The sequence below is a fragment of the Rhamphochromis longiceps genome, linkage group LG16 (genome assembly GCF_057381845.1).
Source record: "Rhamphochromis longiceps isolate RC_006_pf linkage group LG16, R_longiceps_female_GT1.1, whole genome shotgun sequence".
Taxonomy (NCBI): domain Eukaryota; kingdom Metazoa; phylum Chordata; class Actinopteri; order Cichliformes; family Cichlidae; genus Rhamphochromis; species Rhamphochromis longiceps.
This window is the reverse complement of record NC_140572.1, coordinates 33,343,520-33,366,837: the sequence shown is the minus strand read 5'-3', so window position 1 is coordinate 33,366,837 and position 23,318 is coordinate 33,343,520. Positions and strand designations below refer to the sequence as shown.

Sequence of the window (23,318 nt, the reverse complement as noted above, 5' to 3'; positions counted from 1 at the left end):
TTTATTAATCTCGTGAGTTATAGGAATCACTTCGCCAAAAGTTTTAGCTCCATTTCAGACTTTGACCCAGCAAATGATCCACAAACACTGGATCAGAGGTCGGAGGTCACGGGTACAGTTTGTGGAAAGCTTCATTCAAACTATGATAAAATGGCACCATCGGGCCACGTGTTTGACACCACTAATCTTGGTACAATCATACATGAAGTTTTAAAGTGGTCTGTAAGTTGTCTGAGCTCCTACAAACTGCTGCTGTTATTCACGTGTCATAAGATGGGAACAAACCCTGGATGATTAAACGTGAACAGACTGTAAAACTGTAAACGGAGGAGCTCTCCGGTTCAGTATTGGTCAGGCGAAGCAGCTTTCAGATGCTTTTCAAAGACAAATAAGCCTGTCTGCAGAACTCTGGGGTGGTAAAAACCGTCTGGATTTACTTTTACAAATCCTACAGATGAATCAGTCTCCCGAGCGCCGTACATGGTGGGCTAATATTTCACATTTAGCTGAAACGTGGGTGAACTAGCCCTCGTATCAACCTGTCCACCGAGAGCACAGACCTGCACGGGGAGTAAGAGGATTTCAGTGCAGAACAAACCCAGATGAGGGCAAACTGCTGATCTGCAGCAAAGGCGGTCATGCTTTGTCACTGTTTCCAGGTCTCAGAGGAGGGAGGCTTCAATCCTTAGTCTAAACTCCAGCAGTTTCACTCAGGTTCGGTGCGATCAACCCGTTATAATCTGTGTCTGTGATGCATTGAGAGGCTGTTTGTGATTTACTGCGCTAATCTGCTTAATTGAAACTTGGATAATTGCACATTAAGACACAATTAAATGCTATGAATCCCTTCTTTGGTCGAACTTCAAATTAGCTGACGGTCATTTAAGTTACGCTTTAAGGAATGAGAAGATTTACAGCGACAACCCAAGGAGGTTTTTACTCAGAAATGAGACGTCCAGGTAGATAATTAAAGTGAAACCTCTCCGGTGTGAGAGGGAGAGGCATAACGGGCAGCTGTTCAAGCTGTCGAAATGCTGAAAAATGGGTCCAAATTTCAAGAGGAGAAATTTTAAAAGCCATTAGTGGGTTACAGGGGCGACAGGCAGAGATACTCAGACTTTCATCTCACATGTTTTCTCCTCCAGGTTTGTGGTTGGTTTGTTCATTGAGCCCCTCGTCTTCAGACTAGCAGCAGTAAATTTCATCCACTATAGAGTTATCAAACAGGAAAACTACCCCCAAATCTCAAATCTGTTCTTTGTATCAGGCTGTAAACATGTTTATCATAACATAAGAGTCTATGGGGACGGAATCACTGCTGCAGCCTCAAGTGAATCTCAGAAGAACTGCAAGTTTTGGCACCCGAGCCATTTCAAATGCCACAGTGCGAGCTGAAGGTCATCGCTCGATGGAGCCAGCAGGACTGCATTCCCTCTGCTGCACCCAGGAACTCTGTCAGTAAAAATGAGTTCAAATTCATCCACTTCTTGTACTTCACTAAATTTGAGGCATCAGCAGTAAGTTTAGCCAAGTGTGCTGCAGCTCTAGTTTCTCTTTATGGCAGCTTCCGAGTTTCCTAACATGACTGATGGCACACTGGGAGCCATTATGCACCGAGCCTTTTAAAACAGCAACACTAATCAAAGATGACTGGCCATCGGATCAGGGAAAAAAGATCCCTCGGCGTGCATGCAGAGTGTGGTCAGCATCTTAAGAGCACAAGAAAACAAAAAGTCCAAAATGAACCCAATTTGCCTGTGAAATATGAGACTTTTGTGTCTTTGGGAAATGTTATTAAACTGGTTGCTGTGCATCAAAAGGAAATCATTATGTCAAAAAAGAGGAAGACGCTGGGACATTCGCTCTGACAGCTCAAACCGTGCAAGGTTACAAGAACCTTGATGCTTCCTGAGCTGCGGGAAGGTCCAATATTTTAAGTTTCTCTGCTGGCACCAGGCTCCACGCTTTATAGCTTCACATTCCCCCCACTCTGGATCTAATGGACCGCCCTTGACAGATGTGGTAACCGAGCAATGAGACACTAACACAAAATATTTCTCACGTGTTCATGTTTCAAAAGTAACGTGCTGAAGAAGTGTGAACGTAAACTGGGAACCTGCTCAAAATGACAAACAGACTCGACTAAGCCACAAATGCTGCAGTCACATGGACAGGATTTTAAATCCAGTCTGTTTGTTTCATAGTTCCAGCTCAGGCCAATCGCTGGGAAAACCCACAGCTTTTTCCTAAAACAATCACACAGTTAGATGAAAGAACAGGCTCAGAATCAGCTGGCACGGTTAAATCAAATATTCATGTTAAAAGACGGTGATTTTCTGATTTAGCAGTGTCGTGTTTTTAAGTTTCTATTACTCTGGGTACATTCAAATAGTCCAAAAATAATTCTCTGACTTCCTTTTCCTAACCACGTTTCCTTGATTCTGATGGAAAATATCATGAGGTCAAGGAAAAGTGTGAAGGACACTTGAGAAGTACTTAGGAAAGAGAATAATGGATTGGATTTATATAGCGCTTTTCAAGGCACCCAAAGCGCTTTACAATGCCACTATTCATTCACTCTCGCATTCACACACTGGTGGAGGCAAGCTACGGTTGTAGCCACAGCTGCCCTGGGGCAGACTGACAGAAGCGGGGCTGCCGTATCGCGCCATCGGCCCCTCTGGCCAACACCAGTAGGCGGTAGGGTAAAGTGTCTTGCCCAAGGACACAATGACCAGGACAGAGAGCCCGGGGATCGAACAGGCTGTGCCTGCATTTAAACTTGACTTGCAAAACAACATGCTAATGTGTTCTTACTCTGCTGTTTCAAAGGTTGGAAGTTTTGAGAAGAAAAAGGAACATTTTTTGATTACATTTTTACATTTATTTTAACAAGATTAGCTGTTTAATACGTTTTGTAGCTTTAAAGGTTTTCCTGCAAATAAAGATGTCCACCATGGCCATTCATGCTACACCAAAGCAATTAACTAATTAAATTATGGAAATCTTCCTGTTTTTTGTTTCTTTTGTGTGTGTGGTTATTTTTTTTTACAATGGGTTCACACAGAAATTGATATTTTACAGGACAGTCTGAGCAATGAGCTACTGGAAACCTTTCTGTAATTTATCTGTAAATATTTCTTAGATTTATAGCTCAAAGAGTCATGCGGACAGATTCCTTTCTTTTAGTACAACAGCATTTATCATGCAGAAAAATACTGGCAGCCACCAGTGCTCAACCTCCTAATAGATAAATCTATGATATCAATTTTAAAATCCTTTGTCACTTTGTTCTCAAGTTATTGCATTCACAAGACTTTCAGAAAGCTTGCCCTCTGAGGTCACTGAGATTCAAACTCATCTGAGATTTTTTGCAGATACTCGTATGGTACCAATTTAAGAAGACTGGTTATTCTACAGAAATGTCCAATTTTGGAATGCCAAGATATTTTTTAATTTATTTTATTTTTCTTCCTTTTTACATCTGTCACATGCACCGCCTTTTTGTCACTGGTGTTACTCCTTTGGCAACTTTAAAGGCTTTTATGAAATATTATTTCCTCAATCTCATCAGCACATGTGGTCAGAGCCACAGATGCAGAATAATGGTGCAACACATCAGGAGATTATCAACCAGGATCTGATTATATGATGTTCATTTATTTGCTATAATAATGAAAACATTTGAAAACGTTAAAAATGAGTAATGACATCACATCACAACCCTTAAGTGTGACAAAATTCAATGTAAAATTATTAACACCTTTAATATGACACATTTTACTGCCACATCCTCTGCAAAGACAGAGACAGCACATCGGCACCAGAAAGCAGCGTTTTGCTACTTAGTTTATGGTTATTTAGTTCCCTTGAGTACTTTAACCTCATTAGTGTTTTATTGTTTACTTTTGGTAGTTTGAAATTTACTTTTATTTTTTAAAACCTCACATTAACAGCAGTGACAAAATGACACAATAAAATATTAGTATTCTATGTTTAAAACTGTACGTAAGCGAAGTACTTGTGTAAGTAAATGTACTACCATACTTGGTTGTGGCAATGGGAGGGTCGGTGTCACCCCCAGCACCCCACTCTAGACTCACCCCTGATATTTTATAGTTATACTTTTGCAGGAAAAAAGATTTCTGCAGATTTCCACTGCTGTGAACAAGATTCCTATAATAGCTCTGTCCAAGACTCAGGATGTCCTCACCTGGTTGGAGGAAAACTAAAAATGTGTGATTAAAAGCGTTAAAACTGGACAGAGAACAGTATGAGGCAGCAGTGTGGTGGCACCGTGTGCTGTAGGTGTTGGGTTTGAGTTAAAGGGGATTTAGAGTTCAGAGAATAAACCAAACCAGATGGCCTGAGACCTCAAATACCCAAATGTTACCCACAGCCAGAGTGGGGGTGGCTGCATGGTTTTATTTGAGCCACTTTCCTGTTTTCGTTTTTATGCCAGCATCATCTCCCATCAGCTATATGCACATAATTTGTATTAACAAAATAGATTTCTGTGGAAACATGATGTGGACCAAACCGTTCAGTGTCATTAATATCAATCAAAGACAAGCCAGAAACATTTTGTGAAGTTACTCGCTGTCATGCTGAGAGGTCAGGCACGGTGTCAAGACTTCATCGCAACTTTGATTCAAGATTTGACGAGATCAAAAGACTCTTTAATGTCAGTCCAACAGATTTCAAAAGCTCAAGACGCATGATTGTGTTTATAATGATGGTCCTGCGGCAACATTAATTATGATAAGAGTGGTTTCAGTTTCAGTCTAAATCTTTAAAAGAAAAGAAGTAAAGGGAACCTGTTGTGCCGTTTCTTATTTCCTTTCATAGACATGCTCCGTTCTAGTGGTGGATGATCGCATTGTTCAGCCAGAGTTTGAACAATGAGGTTCAAATAATTCCTGAGCGCTAAAACAGTCCGTAGACAGCTGGAAACACTCATTTTATCACAGTTTTTAGATTTGGATTTCTCATGTAATCTCATTCAGCTCAAATAAATTGCATTTTTAAAATGCCAAATGAAAACAGCAACCTTATAATATTCCAGAGAAAACCCCAGCAATTAGAATCCTAATCCCCTCTGAGCAAACACTTGGTGACAGTGGGAAGGAAAAACTCCCTTTTAACAGGAAGAAACCTGTCGGCAAATACCCGATAACTGCTAGCCCAGTGGTAATAAAAATTGAAATGCTTTACTACCAGAAATGTAAAAGGTTTGTCTTCAAACAGCACTACAGCCTGTATGTTTTAAAAGGTGTAACTTTTACTTTGAAGGCAAACAGTTCCCATTTCAAGTTTGCATTGTACTTTTCACACTTTCACTGCAGCTTGGAGAGTAGGAACAGATGGGGGTCACTGGCAGGTATCTGGGCTTGCATGATTGGGACTTTAATGAAATGCCAATTTCTTTTGCTTATTTTTTTCACACTTGGCTAGCAGTTTCCAGATTGTTGCAGACCAGTTTCTAAGCCCAGGCCTTTTTTTTAATGTCAACCTTACACTGTCACCACAATTGTCACATGTGCAAAATGACGAACAACTTAATGGTTAGTGGTCACATCTCTGCAAAGCCTCATTATATCAGTAATACAGTCATCTCAGGATGTTTGCAGCTTGTACAAAATATTTTTTTATTAATAATTTTGTATCTATGGACAGTTTCTTCTTAATAATAGACAGATCCTTTTGGAGGTCATTAAGGCTTAAAATCAGGGGCATGGCCTGACACAGGCGGCTATAAATGGATCATCTCTATACTGTGTTTGTGCTGTCGGTGCCTTTTGGATAATTTCTAATGCAGTTATTAGAAGAATAATATACCTTGTTGTGCAGTTATTTGTACTAACAGACTGTTAAGAAGTCTGTGCTCCTGTCATGCTGAGAAAAATTCTAAGATTTATTAATTGCTTTTGAGTGTTTTATGGAGACAGCTGGTATCAAGCTGTCTAGCATTCATTAGTTGAAAACTCAGCGCTTTGTCTTCTCATCCAAGTCTATTTCCCAGGCTCCAGAAACACCCAACGTGGCCAAAATGCTAAAATTGAATCTTAGAAACCAGGTGGGGAGTTAATAATGACAGCAACCATCTTTCTATACAATAAACTGAGTGGCTGTGAAAAATGAGATAACTCTGGATTATTTTTGAAGCAGGCTGCATGTGTAACATAACTCCATATGTTGCAGTAAAAGTGTCTGTTCATTATTAATCATAAGCTGTACTGTACTCTTTATTTAAGAAACATATAAATGCCAGTTTGATAAGGATCATTCCTCATTTGACTTTGTATTTTCATTTTCATGTGAACACAGTGTTTGGATGCCCAGCAGGAATTTGCTCCCAGCTTGAGAAGCTCTGCTCCAGCGCCTGTGACATGTTGGTTGGCTTTCTGCAAACTGTTTACTTTTTATTATTAATTTATATTTAAACTGTTTCCGTTGTTGTGAGACAGTTAGAAAAGTAAGCTAGACTCAGATGGTTGAATTGCCTCTGCAGGGCTTCCACACACAGAGCAGAGTTAACACTGAGATATAAATGACACCATAAGGGTGTACTTCAGTCAGAGACAGTGGGTATAATGATGATGGTTGTCACAAATCACTGGGTTGTGCTTAATGTACTTTTGTACATTTTTTATATTTTGTGGCCCTGTGTTCTTTAGACCAACTGTACAGCTGTTGCAAAGGAGGACACTATCCAGGAGCCACGAGGATCTCATTCTGAACATTCATTCTGCTCCAGACCAGAAGCCTGTGCTACAAAACAGGATTAGGTGCTTAAGTAACAGGGTCATAAATCACATCTTGTCATAATAACACAAAATGTGTTGTAAACCCCCAAACCGTTCCTTTTATACCTGACTTTTAGGACCTCCAAGCCTGTAGTTATGTTCATTATCAGTTAGAGCCCCTCCTCATTGTTGTTCTTATTGGGTGCAACCCTATAAATACAGTGTACATCTTTTGCTTCTCCCCTTTTCTACAATTCCCCTGTGGGAGAGGTTGGTGTCATTTCTTTCCAACACTGTAAAACACACATATAATTCATATTTAGCCACCCTGATGTTTCTGATTGCAATTTTAGTTCAATTATTGTCATCATTATGCCTGTTTTTTGTTAGATGCTATAAATGTGTGTGCCACATATGTGTTCTAGGGAACGTGAATGCTAACATGAATAGATAATTCTTGCTAGCTTGGAAGTTGTGGTGGATTGAGCTAACCCTCTTCCCCACTGTTTGTATTTGGTCATAGGAGCTGGAGTGGGCAAGCTATTTATTTGGAGGTCTTTCTTTCTTTCACCTTTTATCGTCAGACACAACGCAGAACCACACCGGTCACACTTATCCAGGTAACTTCAGGTGTAACCCTGAAAAATGAAATTCGCAAGCAATTTTAAATCAGTGTTATTGTTCTATAAGGATTAATACGTGATCCTAAACAGAACACTTGTAAGGACTTGTTTACCACCAGTGTTGGTCAAGTTACTTGAAAAAAGTAATCAGTAACTAATTATTGATTTCTTCCCCCCAAAAGTAATCCAGTTACTTTACTGATTACTTATTTTCAAAAAGTAATTAGTTACTTAGTTGCTTTTTAAAAACATGATTTACAACCTGAATACGTAATAAAGCCATAGATCTTTCAGCCCAGTTCTACTTTTTCTGCATAATCCATCATACAAAATGTAATCAAATGGAAAAGTCTCTTTTAAAAACTTGTTTTATTAGTTTTATTCTTTTAACTTCATGCATCAAGCAAAAATGTAATTATATACAACACTCTCTGACTGGAAGAAATTTGTTTAACATTTAAACCTATTTTCTGCACATTCCAGCACATAAAATAAAATAGGTTTTTGTGTTTACACTCACTCTTTCAAATAAATGCAAGTGAAACACAGCAGAAAATAAATAAAATCAAAGACTCAGTCCTGTTGCTCTATTTTCAGCTGTATAGGAGGAGCAGGGCAGGCGGATGTTTGCCCTGGTGCAGGTGTGTCGCAGCGGTCAGTGGAAGATTCCGTGGCAGCGCACTCGGTGCTCGCTCGGAGGTTTGGGGGTTTTTTTCGCTGCAAAAAGAAGTTTTCTTCCCACGCACTGTACAGCGGATGCTAATGTTTTTGTCACTTTTTACGGAATCAAACTCAAAGTAAGGTCAGTACTTCCATGCGTTAAATGCTGCACGCTCATACTCTCTCCCGCACTCGATATATTATCCATTGTTGATCTGCACACAGCTGTTGCCACCAACGTTGCACTCGCTTACGTCATTGTCATGAGACACTCCCGCAAAAAAATCACAGCTTTAGTAACGCAGTGTGCTTACGGGAAAGTAACAGTAATCTAGTTACCTTTTTTGCAATAGTAATCCCTTACTTTACTCATTACTTGAAAAAAGTAACGCGTTACTGCCCATCTCTGTTTACCACACATCAAATTTGTGCACACACTAATATTTTAAAAGTTAAGAATAAATACTAAAACATGATTGAGACCGTTAAACGCCAACAGTGCTGAAGCTGAAAGAATAAAACTGTCTCACTGTCTCTTAGTTTAATGGGATAACCATTGTAATCTGTCAGCTTCTCCCATGTCCTAATTATACAACTGCAGTCTAATACTGATAAGCGTAATAGCTTAGAGAGTTAATTCTTCTGCTGGCATTACTTACCCATGTGAAATAGTCATGAAAAAAACAATCATTTTTCATGTACATGGACATGAATTGTCCATACATGAATTGGGACAGGAATAAGTGAGTAATGAATTTAAATAGGAAATGAATAACGTGTTTGTCCATAAAAGTGAGCAGGAGCCAGTATGGCCATCAAGAGAAAGCTTGAAAAGAGGCTCATATTTCTGATATATGTATGTATCCTGTATGTATACTTTTGACCATGTGTGGTTAAGAGAAAACCCTAAATAAATTCAAGGTTGTACACCCGACTCTTGTTTTTTTTAAGTCATTAAAGATGTTTGCTGTACTCTATTTCCTCTCTAGAAAGAGAACAGTTCAAAGAAATAATTAAATGTCCAAAACTATCATGACATTCATGCCAACGATTGTATGAGTGCACATAAACCTCTGACCACAACTGTATAAATTACAGGCCATGGCACTGTTACCTTCTAAAACAATCACAATACCTTGAAATAACACAAAAATATTATTAACAGTTCACTATAACTGTGATTAGCAGTCATGGACCATTTACACTCCAGATATCGTGGTGCATGGGCCTTCCTTCCTTTGAACACAGGGTGATGGCTAAAGATACTTTAATTTTTTACAAACTGCTCTGCCTCACTATTTTCATATATGGAATGTGTTAATAGTAGATGTAATTACATATCTATAAGCCAAGTTTTTACAAATTGTAACTGATGATACGAGTTATGTTTCATTAACTATCAGCCGCAAAAGCTAACTTCCCTAACTTGGTTTGAAAAAGCACCACATCTTATCTCACATGGCAATTTCCCATCCAATAATTACCAAAAATCCAAATTCTCTATCCTTGTATTTATGCATTTAAATTGTCTGCCTAACCACGTATCACATGATGACCCTGAATACTGAACCCCAACTTGTGGGCTCTGAGAGAGTAAAAAATATTAATCAACATAATTCATACCGTTACACATCACCAGGCCTAAAGCTGAAATAAAGTCTTACACAAATCTAAATCTTAATTTAATGGACTAACCATTGTAATCTGCCAGCCTCCCCAATGTCCTAATTGTACAGCTGTAGTCTAATACTGATAAGCGTAATAGCTCATAGTTCATTCCTCAGCTGGCAGTAGACTTCCCCATGTCTGTCAGGGTCTCATGAGAAAATGTGAAATAGTCATGAAAAAAACAATAGTTTTTCATGTAAAAGGACAAATTCGTAAGTAATGTGGAAAATGTATTTAATGTAATAAGCATGTATTTTTTCCAGGGAAAGTGGGCAGGAACCAACATGCTCATCAAGAAAAGAACTTGAAAACCGATGTATTTTAACCCAAACCAGAATTACTCCAAACCTAACCCAATAACCCTTAAATGCCAAGACCTAAACAAGTAGCTGTTAATGCTTAAAATTAACCAGTTGACATTTTTAATTAATAATTATACTGTCAGTATGACTCAAATTTGATTTGCTCCATTACTTCCAAATGCAGACTTCCAATTGCTGATGTTAGGAATCCAGTTGATGCAAAGACATCCTAGATATGTTGGACTAGTGTATAACACCATCAGCTGGTTGGGCTTCATTTTGTAGCCCATCTATCTAGATTCCTCTCTACCAGCCAAAGCAATTCAATGACAACACACAAACAACGTCCTTAATGTCGTCCCAGTACTGAAATCGTTTATTTTTTCTCTGACAATAAACAAAGAATATCAGTAATAAACAACTCTCAGTTTGTACTGATAAGATGACACAAGAACATCACTGTTATTATTTGGATTCTGAAAATATAAAGACATTTAGGAGGAGAGTTACTGTGATAGTGAGTGACAACAAGTGCTAATAAATGGCAAAATACACTCATCAGTGCAAGGTACAAATACAGGACATCGGAGTAAATGCTAGAAAAATACAACCCTTGTGAGAGTGACGCTCTTCGTGATGCGAGCTGTTTTAAAAACACAGACGCCATGCTTCATCTACCCGTATCAGTGCAGCCAATCTGTTCCCTGATCCTCGTCTCACGCTACATATTTATTACACATATAAATGTTTTGCTACTGCTGCATTTTTACAAATATTACCATCAACAAAGAAGAGGTAAATACAGTTAATACTGATGATAATGTGCGGTGCTTTGTAGCTATACATCATGTGAAAAGAATATGGCTATCATCACCTTGATGAGTCTGATATGTAGATTCAGGTGCATTCATGTTCTGTATATGCAATCAGTTTCTTACTGATGGTGTGAAAAGATGCATCTCGGCAAATATCTACACATGATAAATAACGATAAAAGTTCAGGGGGACGGGTGGGTTAAAATCGTCAAATGTGCCGGGATGCATTCGGAACACCAAAAACAGCAGATTAAAGGACACAGTGTACTTCTTAAAGACAGAGACTCAGATATCTTACAGATAAATGTGCAGAAAAGAAGTGGCAATCGGGAAAGATCAAGACAGGAAAGAGAGGATTCACGTGTATGTGACTTTAGAGTTCTTCTACTTTCTGAAAAGAAAGTGGTAGAACTGTTAGCTTTTGATAAGTTGCGAAAAGTTCGACTAAAAAACTTGCCGTGTAATTGAAAACCGTCACACTGTTGATTTCCACAAGGGATGCTCTCGAGTTAGTAAAAATAAGGGGGGGTCTCTGTACTTTTGCTTGCCTTGAAAATTTTAGAAAAGTGCAACCCTTGAATTGCTGCCAGATATCTGAGTCACTTTATTAAAAAAATAACACCAAACAGTGAGCTAGTCATATTTGTAACACAAAAGAGAGAAGAACAGGACACAGTGTACTTCTTAAAGAGATAAAACGTGCAAACTATGACGCGGAAAATATTAAGTCCAGGAAAGAGAGGATTCACGTGTACGTGATTCCGGCTGAAGCGCATCTTAACTGTGGCAACGTTCTACATTCCCAAAATCAGTGGTGGAACTCTTGGCTTTGATTTGCTTACGCTAAGAAGCTGTTCTACTATATTTCTTGTAAAAACTAGAGAGGGTCTCTTGAATTAGTCCAGAAATAAAGATGTTCTGCTGGAGCCTAAAAATGTAAATGTCCTTCACCATTAGCTTCATAGAGCTTCCCCTGTTCTGGACTACTTTACAAGTGCCCCATAAAACAGGATGTCCAAAGAGCTGAAGTTCTCAATATATTTACAAGTTCTTTAGTTTACCTTAAATATGAGCAAAGCAATGGAAGAGTTCAGTCCAGCAAAAAAGACGTAACTGGTCTTTTGTTGCTGTGACAGAAACGTGTACATGTGAATCCTCCCTGTTGGATCTCTTCACATGCTTTAATGAAAGCTGTACGTATTAAAGTTTAACCCACAGCTTCAACCAGAGACAATAAATTTCCCTGAGCTAGCATGCTGACAACTGAGTGCGTTACCACTCTAAGATTACATGCAAAACTCACTGCTTTGTCCTGATGTCATAGCTGTGGAAACGCACAAAAAGCAGCTCACATGTGAGGAGTTTAAATTCAAAATGAAACGTGCAACATTTACCTACAAAACAGTGTCGGAGTATGTGAAATAATATTTAAGCTTTTTTTTTAAAAAACTTCTTGTAATAAAACAGGCCATATGAAGCATCACTGGGATCAGAGTAAATTATAGAGGCTGAGTGCATGCAAGTGGATATTAACACAGTGACAATAAAAAGTAGTTAGCGCACACGTTAGAGAATCACATTACTCAGTCAGGTAAATGGCAATCAGTAGGTAGTGCTGTACATAGGATAACACTGTAATCTCGAGTTTTGGTGGGCCCATGGGAAAATATATTACGTATGTATCCTAGCTTAGATCGTCATTTTGTCTGGAGCAGACTTAAATCTTAAACCTTTAATAAAATGTTCACACATGGCTGGGAAATGTAAATAAATGTGGCTACATGACCTTTAAGGAGAGACAGCCAGTGCCATTATGGAGGTCTGCAGGTGAAACGCTTATGTTTGTTTGTCACAGCCTCTAAGTTTTGCTGAAGCTCAACAGTGACGGTTAGCATGGCTCCCTCGAGCTACAGCGTCCAAATCCAGAAATGTTGTGGAGAAAAACTGAATTTAACAGTACAGACAGATTTGTTGCACATCTGCTTTGAATCCATGTAGAGCCTATGGCATAGTCTATGAGCGGCGTTTCTCTCCAAATTTCTCATCCGGTCAATTTTAAAAATGGGAACAGAAGAAACAGAAACTGGAAATGCATAGGAGGAAACAACAGTATGGAAAATGCTAATCACAGTCTCTGTGGGCTGCATTGATGCTACATGCAGTTAGACTTCAAAAATTATCAAAATTGGTAGATCGCTGTTGTGAATGAATGCTGTATGTAGACTAAAATAACGGAAATGGTTTTGTCAGGTCCGTTTTAAAGTGGACATGAAACACTACATGTATAAAGGCTAATTTATACCACCAGCCCTGCTCTCAAAAACTGATATAGATGTAAAACTGCCTGTGAAGCTGAATTTAAGAAATAAAAGCTTAAAGTAAAAGTTTTAAAAACGTGTTTAGTGCCACTGGGAACATTATGTCACTTGGTTGGTTGGTTGTGGTCAACAGACTTACATTAGTTTATGTTAGCTAACCAGTACAGAACCAATAAATGTGGAAAAAATAAGGACACGAACAATAAAAATCAATCTAAGGGGGTCACTTTTGTGCTACCCATGGGTGCAACAATGAGCTTTATGTTAAAACCAAGTATATACTGTCCACTTTCACTTTCTATTTCTTACGTAGCTGATTGGCAAGCTGCACTGACACAGAAAAACCTACCCGTTAGCTGTAATGTTCAGGTTTGTAAAGCACTTTAGAAATTAGGACAGTGTGGAGGAGTGCCTGTTTGAGTCAGGTGGTTCACTGGACCAACAAGCTGGAGTCAGAAACTCTGATTTTTCCATGTCTGACTGAGTGTACCAAGCGGTCTGGTCTGCTGGTCTCAAAAAAGTGCTTTACAAACCCAAAAATTACAGCTAACAGGTGGATTTTCCTGTGTTAATGCAGACAGTCAAACAAAAAATAACCACTTATTGCTTAAGAAATAGAGAGTGAAAGCAGACAGTATATCCATCTGTTTATACTGTCATGTTTGCACTGAAGCACCGCAGCAATTTCCTAATGTTGTAAACCTGCTCAACATTTGGCAATAAACCCCTTTCTGATTCTGATCTATTTTCTTCCGCTTGTCCTTATCAGGGTCGCTGTTAGCAGCAACTAGCCAAGCTGGTGACATAATGTTCCGTACTAACAGAAGATGGCATAAACATGTTTTTAAAACTTTAACTCTAAGCACTTAATTCTTAAATCAAGCTTCACAGACAGTTTTACATCTGTGTCAGTTTTTGAGAGCAGGGCTCCATGTCTAAATTTGCCTTTATATGTGCAGCGTTTCATGACCACTTTAAATAAGCTTAACAAGTAAGCTTTAATATGTGAAAAACAGCTGCTTGTTACTAACATAAGCTCTACTTTATCAATGTAACTTTCAGCTTGGAAACATGAAACCAATGTGGAAGTACGTTAAACCTGCATTCTTTCTCGTAGCCAGCAGGGGGCAACTCCTCAGACTCGCGTGTATGAAAGACAGTGGGAAGAACTCCTTTAATTTAGTTCTGACTCATGTTAACTCCTCTCCATTGATTTATGACTTTAGTAGGTGCTTTTCTGATGAGTTTATGGGTTCCGTCTATTTTAAATTATTTTTATTTTTCAAATGTATGATAGGTTTTTAAGATTTGAGAATGTTAAGATGGTGACAATGAATTTGCTGCACTTGAAGTTTCAAATACAGGATTTTGGTAACCAGTGGGTGACTAATCATAGCTATGTCCATTGTGTTTTTATAGTCCGTGATCACACCCACAATTAGAATATTTTGAGATTATAGGTAGCTCTTTTTTAATGCTACAGTAGCTTTTATGCTAAACATGCTAAATGTACATTTTAAACTTTTTTTTTCAAGAAAAAAACCTGTTTTTCTGTGAAGAAAAGTCTGTTGCAGATAAATACAATCAGCTGCTCACAGCTGATGCCAAACAAGATGCAGACCTCCAAAATGGCTGCCAGACAGTTCATTGCTACACCTGAAAGGCTTCTCGGTATCTTAACGCTACACTGAGCAGAGGTGGAAGCCTAACAATGCCAAGCTGGCTTTTTGTCCCACTTCTGAGCATTTCATCCGGACACAGAATCCAAACTGTGGGATTTGGAGGTCCTCCATGTGTGGCTCGGCGATAAGTCCACCCAGTCGCATGATTTCTCTCTTCAAGTTGACTCATCCAGCTTCAGAAACTCTAAAAAGAGAAGGTGTGGAGCAGAGTGAGATAGTGGATCTCTGAACCACACAAACAATATCCAAAATGAGACTAGTTTAAAGGAGAAGCCCAAACTGTGATTAATAATAATAATATAATGGAATATTTAAGAAATGCCTTTAAAGATGATTAATCAGCTCACAGGCTTTCTTTGGGGAAAATTTATAGAGAGCAGGGTCTGCCAAAATCAAAAACTAATAAATAAATAATTGTAAAAAATGATAAACTGTTACCAAAATAATAGCATCAATAAATATCTGCATTTATTGTTACACATTTGGCATTTGAATTTACATTTGAATGGAGAAATTAAAAAAAAGTTATTAATAAAACTTTATTGATCAACCAATAAATTGACTCAATAAGAGCCTCTTCTTTTGCACATTGATACAGAAATGCATTAAAATGTAAAACTATAAAAAGAGGGTAGAGAAATAAATAAGTTTACAAATATATAAGCAATACCTGCAAAAAAAGAAAGATACGCAAAAAAAAGTAAACAAAAGTACGAATTTACAGCAGGGAAAATGACTTAACGGTTTACTGTCATGCGCTTTAATTTATTTTTTATTATTTATTGATCTATTTATTATTAATGAAAGGATAAAAAAGTTAAACAATTTTAAACACTATTTTTTTTTGCATAGTATTTCTGGAGCCCACAGTGTGGACTGTGAAAAGCAGAAACAGTCCTTTGAAAATTTGTATTTCTAGCCTCCTGCTGAGCTCACACTTTTTACTTAACAAGGATCCTTTTATCTCTAAAAAGTATGAAAATTCTTCCTCAAAGCCAGCAGACTCGTTGGAGTAAGAGGACTGCCATTAAACTGCCCCACAGAGATCCACTGTAATTTCAGCTTTTTTCGCAGACACTACCTCTTTATCAGTGTCTTTCCTGTGATTTTAAGTGATCTCACACTCTCAGGTACATAAAGCAACTTTTATGGATATTCACGGTTTTATACAAGTTGAGGTTGTGACTTTTTATAAGCAGTTTTTTGAGAGCTGGGCTGAGCCATGTCCACCAGCACAGCAACTTCATCTGCAACTAAACTGAAGCTTTGTACTTGCTATTTTAATTCTGAGCCACAATTTCATATATTTGTGGACAGGCTATAATTTGTGTTTGCTTGTGTAGCTCAGTGTGCTTTTTTCTATAAAGAGTGGGGTTTGGTTTATTTTGTATACGGTAAAGGGCATAAAAGTACATGGTAGATCTTTTGCATTGACTTTGCTTGCTGGTTATAAAGTGGCTGAGGAGTGAACATTGCCTTAAGGTTCCACTTTATGTTCCTCAACTGCAGCTGCATACAGAGAATTAATTTCACACAAAAAAAAAATGTCAGCAGGTCTTGTCACTGATTCCTAAGCACCTTAAATTATGGTAACATAAGATGTATCTGGGATAAAATGTGGTTTAAATTGAAATAGGACAACTGTGATCTGATCCCATTGGGCAAAGATAAAACAGCAACATCCGTCACTGCATGTTGATGAGTGTTCCTGACGTGTTCCACACATAGTCTGAAACAAAACTGATAACTAGTCTGATTCAAGGAATATAAAGGTGGGTGAAAAATCAATAGGAAAAACCTGAATCCCTGACCCTTACAATGTGATGCCATCATAGTTCAGGTCCACTTGTTAAGGCAGCCACATGTGCCAAATAAATCTACTGAACTGGACTGTTTCATTGCCCAGCAATACCTGTGACATGATAGCAAAGCTATTTTTTGTCTGCTATCATGATAACAGCTGGAGGACATGTGCCTTTTCTGCCATAACTCAGCTAAATTTCAACTTTTTTGTTGGCTTTCCAAACAAGTTATTTTACCTCCACCTGCTTTCTTTGGAATTATTGACATATCATGAAAGCCTTCACTGCTTTTCTCACAGTCACTGGATAAAAGTGACACTCCTGCAGTGTTAACTTATGAATTTTTGAACCAACACCACAATGTGGGTCATTGTCTCAGTTTGTGTGACGAAGGCGACAAGGGCCTAACACACTATGGGGCCTTACATAAAGTGGTGCACCTGGTCATCAGATCCCCCATCAAAATGGCACACGGGCTTGTTGAATGATTTGATGAGGATGAAAAAGATGTGAATAGCATTTATGGCCTTCATAGTCACTAGATCCTAACACAGCCAAACACTAATGAGGAATTTTCATGCCAACACATGAGGAAACATCTTTTAAAAGAATGGTCTTAATCCCTCCAGCAGACTTCCAGATACTTGCAGAATAATTACTAAAGAGGACTGAGAAACTGTTCTGGACTTGTTTTGGTTTTTCCTGTTATTTTTCAACCTTTTCTCTGTAATCGCTGCATAAAGATATTGGAAATGGGCTGCTGAGGAGTGTGAAACACTTCGATGAGTGTGTTTCTATAAATAAAAAGGTATTCATGAATCTTTATGTGCATCTTGCTGTGATTGCTCATAACCTGTGGCTATTTTTTAACCCACAGGCACATCTCACGACCTACTACTACACACACAACCGTTGTAAATGCCAGCGTTAATGTAGTGTAGAAAGATGCAAATGATGTTTGGCAAACTTGTGTTAGTCATGTTTTCAGTTGCTACCATTAAGCGTGCTTTCTGCTCAGTGGGGATGAAAATGGGCTTGAAAGCAAAGTGTAGTTTGAAAGAAAAAGTTATTAGTCTTTTTTTTGTGCAGTGTGAAAAAGTGAAATTACTGAATCTTGGTCTGTCTTTATAACTGCCAGCTCCAGTGACAGGTTTTAAAGGCAGCATTTGAACGTGTCTGACGAGTCTCCCGAAAGAAGAGTTCACATTTATTTTGGTAGATAAAAACTGAAAAAGTATGAAACTTTAATGAAACTTGCCAGTAAACCTTTTCAGTGGGTTAAAATCAACTTAATAGTATGTAATTTTCAGTACTTAGAACAAACTCTGACACTGTTTTTAGTCCTTAAAAGTCCTTGTGACCCCGGCAGTTGGAGGGTTCATAATTTTGCATTTTCCAAGGCTACAGATCAAAGTTCATTACACATAAAAGCCATGTGTTTTAATGGTTCAGTGCATGTTTTACAGATGAATTATTTGGTTCACTGGATTTCGGTGGTGGTAATCTGAAAATAAAAATAAACTGTGTATCATGTAAAATATGCATACAGTTAAAAATTCATATATTTTTAGATACTGACTTAAATGTGTTATTCTAGCTGTGTGCAAAAACATATTAAAGCTTCAGTTATATGACTTTCAGCCATGAGCTTTAAGTGCAGACTGTCTAAACTGCACATACTGTCTGTCACGGTATTTGTGTTTCAACTTATGGAATTATATTCTTTGATTACTGAGGTTCATGTTTTTGGGTTTCTTTAGTTTTCAGGGATCGTAGTCCTCTCTCCCTTAGTGTTTATCTCAGCCTGTGGTTAGTCTCTGTTCCCATGTTTTCCCTGTGTCCCAAGTCTAGTGCTTTAGTATTCCCTCTGTTCCAGAGACTGTCTGTTTCCATGTCAAGTCTGCGTCTATGTGATGTCATGCTTCCTGTTTTATTTTGATAGTCCTTGCCTAATGTCACTTTCTTTGTCTCGCGATTTCTGGTCCTCTCGTCGTCTTGCCTGTGCATTTAAGCCCTGTGTTTTCCTTTGCCCTTTGTTGCATTGCATCCTCACTATTCTGTGTTTTTCCCTCTGTGTTCTTAGCCGTTTCCTAGTTTACAGTTGGAGTTTTTGGTCCCAGTTTCTAGTTTACAGAAAGTTTACAGTTTACAGTCAAAATAAAGCTGCCTCTTTGAGTTTACTTCCCATTACTTCCTGCATTTGGGTCCTACATCCTGCCCACCACGCAGCAAAGCTTGACACAGTCACATATTTTCATGCAAGTTGTACAAATATGCCTGTTCAGTTAACTTAACTCATTCACTGCCATTGACGTCTATAGACGTCAATTACGTTTTTCAATGGGAGGGGCTAGAATACAACCTCGTCACAAAGCAAGAAATATTAGTGTCAAAGGCACTTTTCTGCTTGAAATGTATTTTTCACAAAAAGCTCGTTTTCTCCCTTTTTTTGGTCAAAACAGGCATTTTTGGTGGAACCCACCTCTCTTCTACAGCTGATTACTAAAGAATGGAAAATGGTAGAAACAAGCTTTTTTTTTGGATGAAAGAAGAGAGTCTGTTCTTCATTTTGGTAGGTTCAGCGTTTATATGATCATAACACACAGTTTTCTGTGGCTCTTCAAAAATGAGTAAAAATGCTCAAAAACCCTGGCAGTGGGGAGTTACCTGATTTGAAAATGGCTGGCAGTGAATGAGTTAAATGTTGTTTAATGGACCAGCATTAGAGATTTCTTTCATATTTCTTCATAAACTAAACTAGTAAAAGGTCCAGAGATTATTCCAAGTGTGTTGGGAAGCATTGTTTCCGTGAATCATACAACAAAGATTTCTCTCTTTTTCTAAAGAAAAACTCTTTTCGCAACATTTAGCTGAGTGAAGAAAATTCTCCAGGAGTTAGGTTTACCAGCCTCGACATTAGAAAGGTCATATTATAAATTATTTATATATTGCGGTTAAATATTTCAGTCGTTTGGATCACACTCTCCCAATTACACTTAGTCCAGAATCATATTTGTTCAAATACAAGTCTGCACTTTAAGGGCATATCACACCACATAGCTATAACTGGATTGTTATTGTGGATAACTAAAATAAAAGTTGCCAGTGTTCAAAATATATGGACCTCACTATACACTATCTCTTAAATAAATGTGGTGTCTTACAGTTGGCCAGCTGAAGTCTCGTCTGTTCTTTCTGTTGGCTCGGAGTGGCTCGTGTTTTCGATTTAATATAGGTCAACTTCTTTGGTTCCAATCCACCTGAAAGGATGAAATAAAACTAATTTTAGACATTGTTTTCTCAATGTTCTCACTCATGTCAAGAACAAGACTCAAATGTGGAGTTAGAAGAACTGCTTGACGCTGACAGGCTGACGTCTTCAAAGAGAGCACGATTATCATCCTGAATTCAAAGTGGCAGCAGATCTAAGAAACGCTAAAGGAGCTGCAGCTGACATCCAGAAAGACGGTAAATGTTTGGCTCAAACAGCCACCTCACATGTGAAAAATAATGCAAATGAAGACATGTTTTTCAGATAGGGAGTGACAGTTTAGGATGCTTAAATAAAACTGTTCTGACTGTGGGATGTCCTGTGTAGACAAACATTTAAATATGCATTTCACCTAAAAACAGTCAGAGACATTAACTGTTCACTTATTTGCTCCTCTGGACAATGTCTAACCAAGCTAAATGGTCCATATGTTAAGCGATCTGAGGCATTTTTTATCTATACAAACTAATTCAACTATGAGTCCTTTAAAAAAGTTATTGTTTCTCCCTCATCCTTCACCTGCTTTTAATTTTTCTCTCATAGTCAGCATATCTAAAATTTGTCTATCTTAAAAGATGGTCCTTCATTTTGATCCAATTCATAAGCTCTTTGTATTAAAATTAAACAGTTTTTCTTAAGAAATATGAGGAAAAGGAGGTTCTCAACTGTTTGCTTATCAAGAATGCAGGTTTAACATATCCTCAGTCTCAGGGCATCAAATACTGACTTGGTGTCTGAATAATAAAGAGACAAAGTCCAAAACCCATTGCTCCCTGATAAGGAGGTTTGTCCTGGTGACAAATCTGGGACTTACTTTAAGTCCTCCAACGTTTAAATATGGACCCTATGAAAGAGGACCTGTCACAGTCCTTGGATTTTTGTTATTTTGTGGTTTGGAATTCCAGGTAAATATTTTTATTCTTACTACAACTGTTTTAAAGGTTTGACTTCTGTGTTTGGCAGATTTCTGGTTTCCTGCATTGATTTCAACAATCTAGTAGATCACAAGCTTCATTTCCAGTGGTTGTTCTAATGGTTAGTTTCAGTTTTGCATCCTATGTTTTGGTTCCTGGTCTTTTGTCTTTGTTTCTATTAAGATTCCCTCAGTGTTTTCCCTTCTGTTCATCCCTCTGTCACATCTTTCTGTCTTTGTCCTCCTGTGTTTCCCTGACTTTATCTTGATGTTTAGTGTAGGTCTTCTAGCCTCCATTATCAGTAAGTTTCCTTGGGTACTTGTTATTATTCATGTCCCTATCAATCTCCTTTGATTACTTCCTGTTTTTAATTAAAACGTTTGTTTCTTTTGTTTCCTGTGTTAATTTTGCATCAGCCTCTCTCCCTGATTGGTTTCTCCGCTACAACCAATTTCTCACCGTAAAGGGGTTACTGTTAGGAATAAATGTATTTAACTCAAATCATATTTGATTTATAAACTATAAAAAAAAGATTTTTGAGCATCTAAACGTAATCAGCAAGTAAAAACAAAAGTAAAAGGGGATTGGGGGGAAACAAGGAAAATAAAAAAGGAACAAATGAGTTGTGAACTATAGTGTGATGTGGTATTTATGGTATCCCTTTGGTGTCTGCTTATGTAGGTCTTTGGCTATGCAAAAATGCCAACAGCGTGTGGTGTTAGGTAAAGTGCTGACTGGTTGAAAAACTGGCTAAACCAGTAAGGGAATGGTAGAGTTCACCATGGAAAGAAAAGGGAAAAAAAGTGCTTTTAATTTCAGCTGAAAATCTTAATAACCCTGCCAAAGATAGCACTTCAAAATGATGAATGAGCTGTAATTAATATTAGCTTATATAAGTAACTTGTTAATTTATAAAGTCAGCCATCAAAAGTTCTCATTTAAGCTCTCGTTTGATTAAAAGTTACCGCCTCAAAATGTAAACCTGCTTCTTGTGTTTTTCCTTTTTCTACATGCCGTGTCATTAGCATACTGAGCAGGCCATGTGTGCAATATGCTCTCAGTACCATGATAAAGGCTCCGCTTGTTGTAACGACACCGTGATCGCTTCCAGCAATCTTTTATATAAAGGTAAATATTGAACTTTGAATCTTCAATTTCCCCGGTAACCTTGAATAACGCAGAGAACATGTGGATAAATGTGAGTGGATCTTCAGGAAATTTCCTTATGTGCTAAGTGCTCAATAGATACATGAATAATGAATTCCCTTCAGCAAGATTTTCTCTGGATATGTCTTTTGTAAAGGAAATGAGCAGTAAATGTCAAGAATAAAGCCTGTTCTTTAAGAGGCTTTAAAAAGCAAGATCATCTTTTTAAATCACAGTGCCTACTTAGACCAACATTAAAGCCACTGACAGGTGAAGTGAATAACACTGATATGAAGAAGTGTTCTACTGGAAAGTCTTAGGTCCTGGGATTCACCTGGATTATATTGTACCACCCATTAAAATGAATTTTTATTTCATTTTGGACAATTGAATAAGTACCTAATTTTTACCAAATTATTTTGTTGTTATTCTGCCTTAATTTCATAGCATTTGGTTTTATTTACTAATGTCTTAGAAATCTTTGATCTGGTGCAGGAACCTTAAAAAAACAAGGGGCACTCCCTGGTGACAGGAATTGATTTAAGGATGATGATTTGCCAAATGACAACAAAAATACTGCTGAGGAACAGGTTGAGGATACCCACAAATAGTCCAAGGTCCTCACCTGTCCTCTAAATTTCCTATATCCCAATCCGCTTGTGTGCTAACACGATGGAAATGCATCCCTTTTAGATCCATGTCCTCACAGATAAGAAGTCTCAACCACTAACCATAAGATATCAAGACAGTAGATTTGTGTCCAAAAAGTCTTGACCATCAGGACACAGAAAAACAAACAAACCACAACTGAGACATATCAGAAACTTTTAAATAAAAAAAAGAAAGCCATTGTATTTGTTGCCAAGACACAGGGTTAACCCTCTGAGGTCTGAGTCGTCATTGGTGAAGACTCAAACTCTAACCCTAAACGTATTCTATCATAATATGTCATTTTTATCATTTAAAAAAATGTCAGGAGTAAAAAAAAAAAACTGTAACATCCATCAAACTTTTTTCATGTCTTTCAAAAAAATTCCTTTTTACTCTGTTATAAGACAGAGACTTATGATTACGCTGCATCTGCAGAGTGAAAGAGATCAACATGGTGATCAGACCAAAGAAAGTTGATGATGTTTGGTGACGTTAAAAAATCTGGTGACACGAAGTGGGCGGGACCTAAGGTAAAGTTTTCACACCTTCTAGTTGAGAAACTGAATGGCTACCAATGATATCTCAGGATACTGCTTACATATGACCTGGTAGTAAATACGATAGATTGTTACCTAGGCAACTGTGGCCTTGAATATCTGATCGTGACCAACTGACAGTTTCCAAGCGATGAGACATGAGTGAATCACTTCCAACATAGA

The 23,318-nt window shown here is 37.9% G+C and overlaps 1 protein-coding gene across 1 annotated transcript in view; it reads right to left on the bottom strand.

Moving 5' to 3' along the window:
• Positions 1–19,752: 19,752 nt before the first annotated feature.
• The window catches only part of LOC146651510 (nck-associated protein 5-like), a 90,614-nt gene continuing 87,048 nt past the window's right edge, over positions 19,753–23,318 (bottom strand). Inside the window, exon 13 of the mRNA XM_085384522.1 lies at positions 19,753–19,877. Coding sequence (XP_085240648.1) covers positions 19,753–19,877 — 125 coding nt within the window. The remainder of the gene's footprint in view (positions 19,878–23,318) is intronic.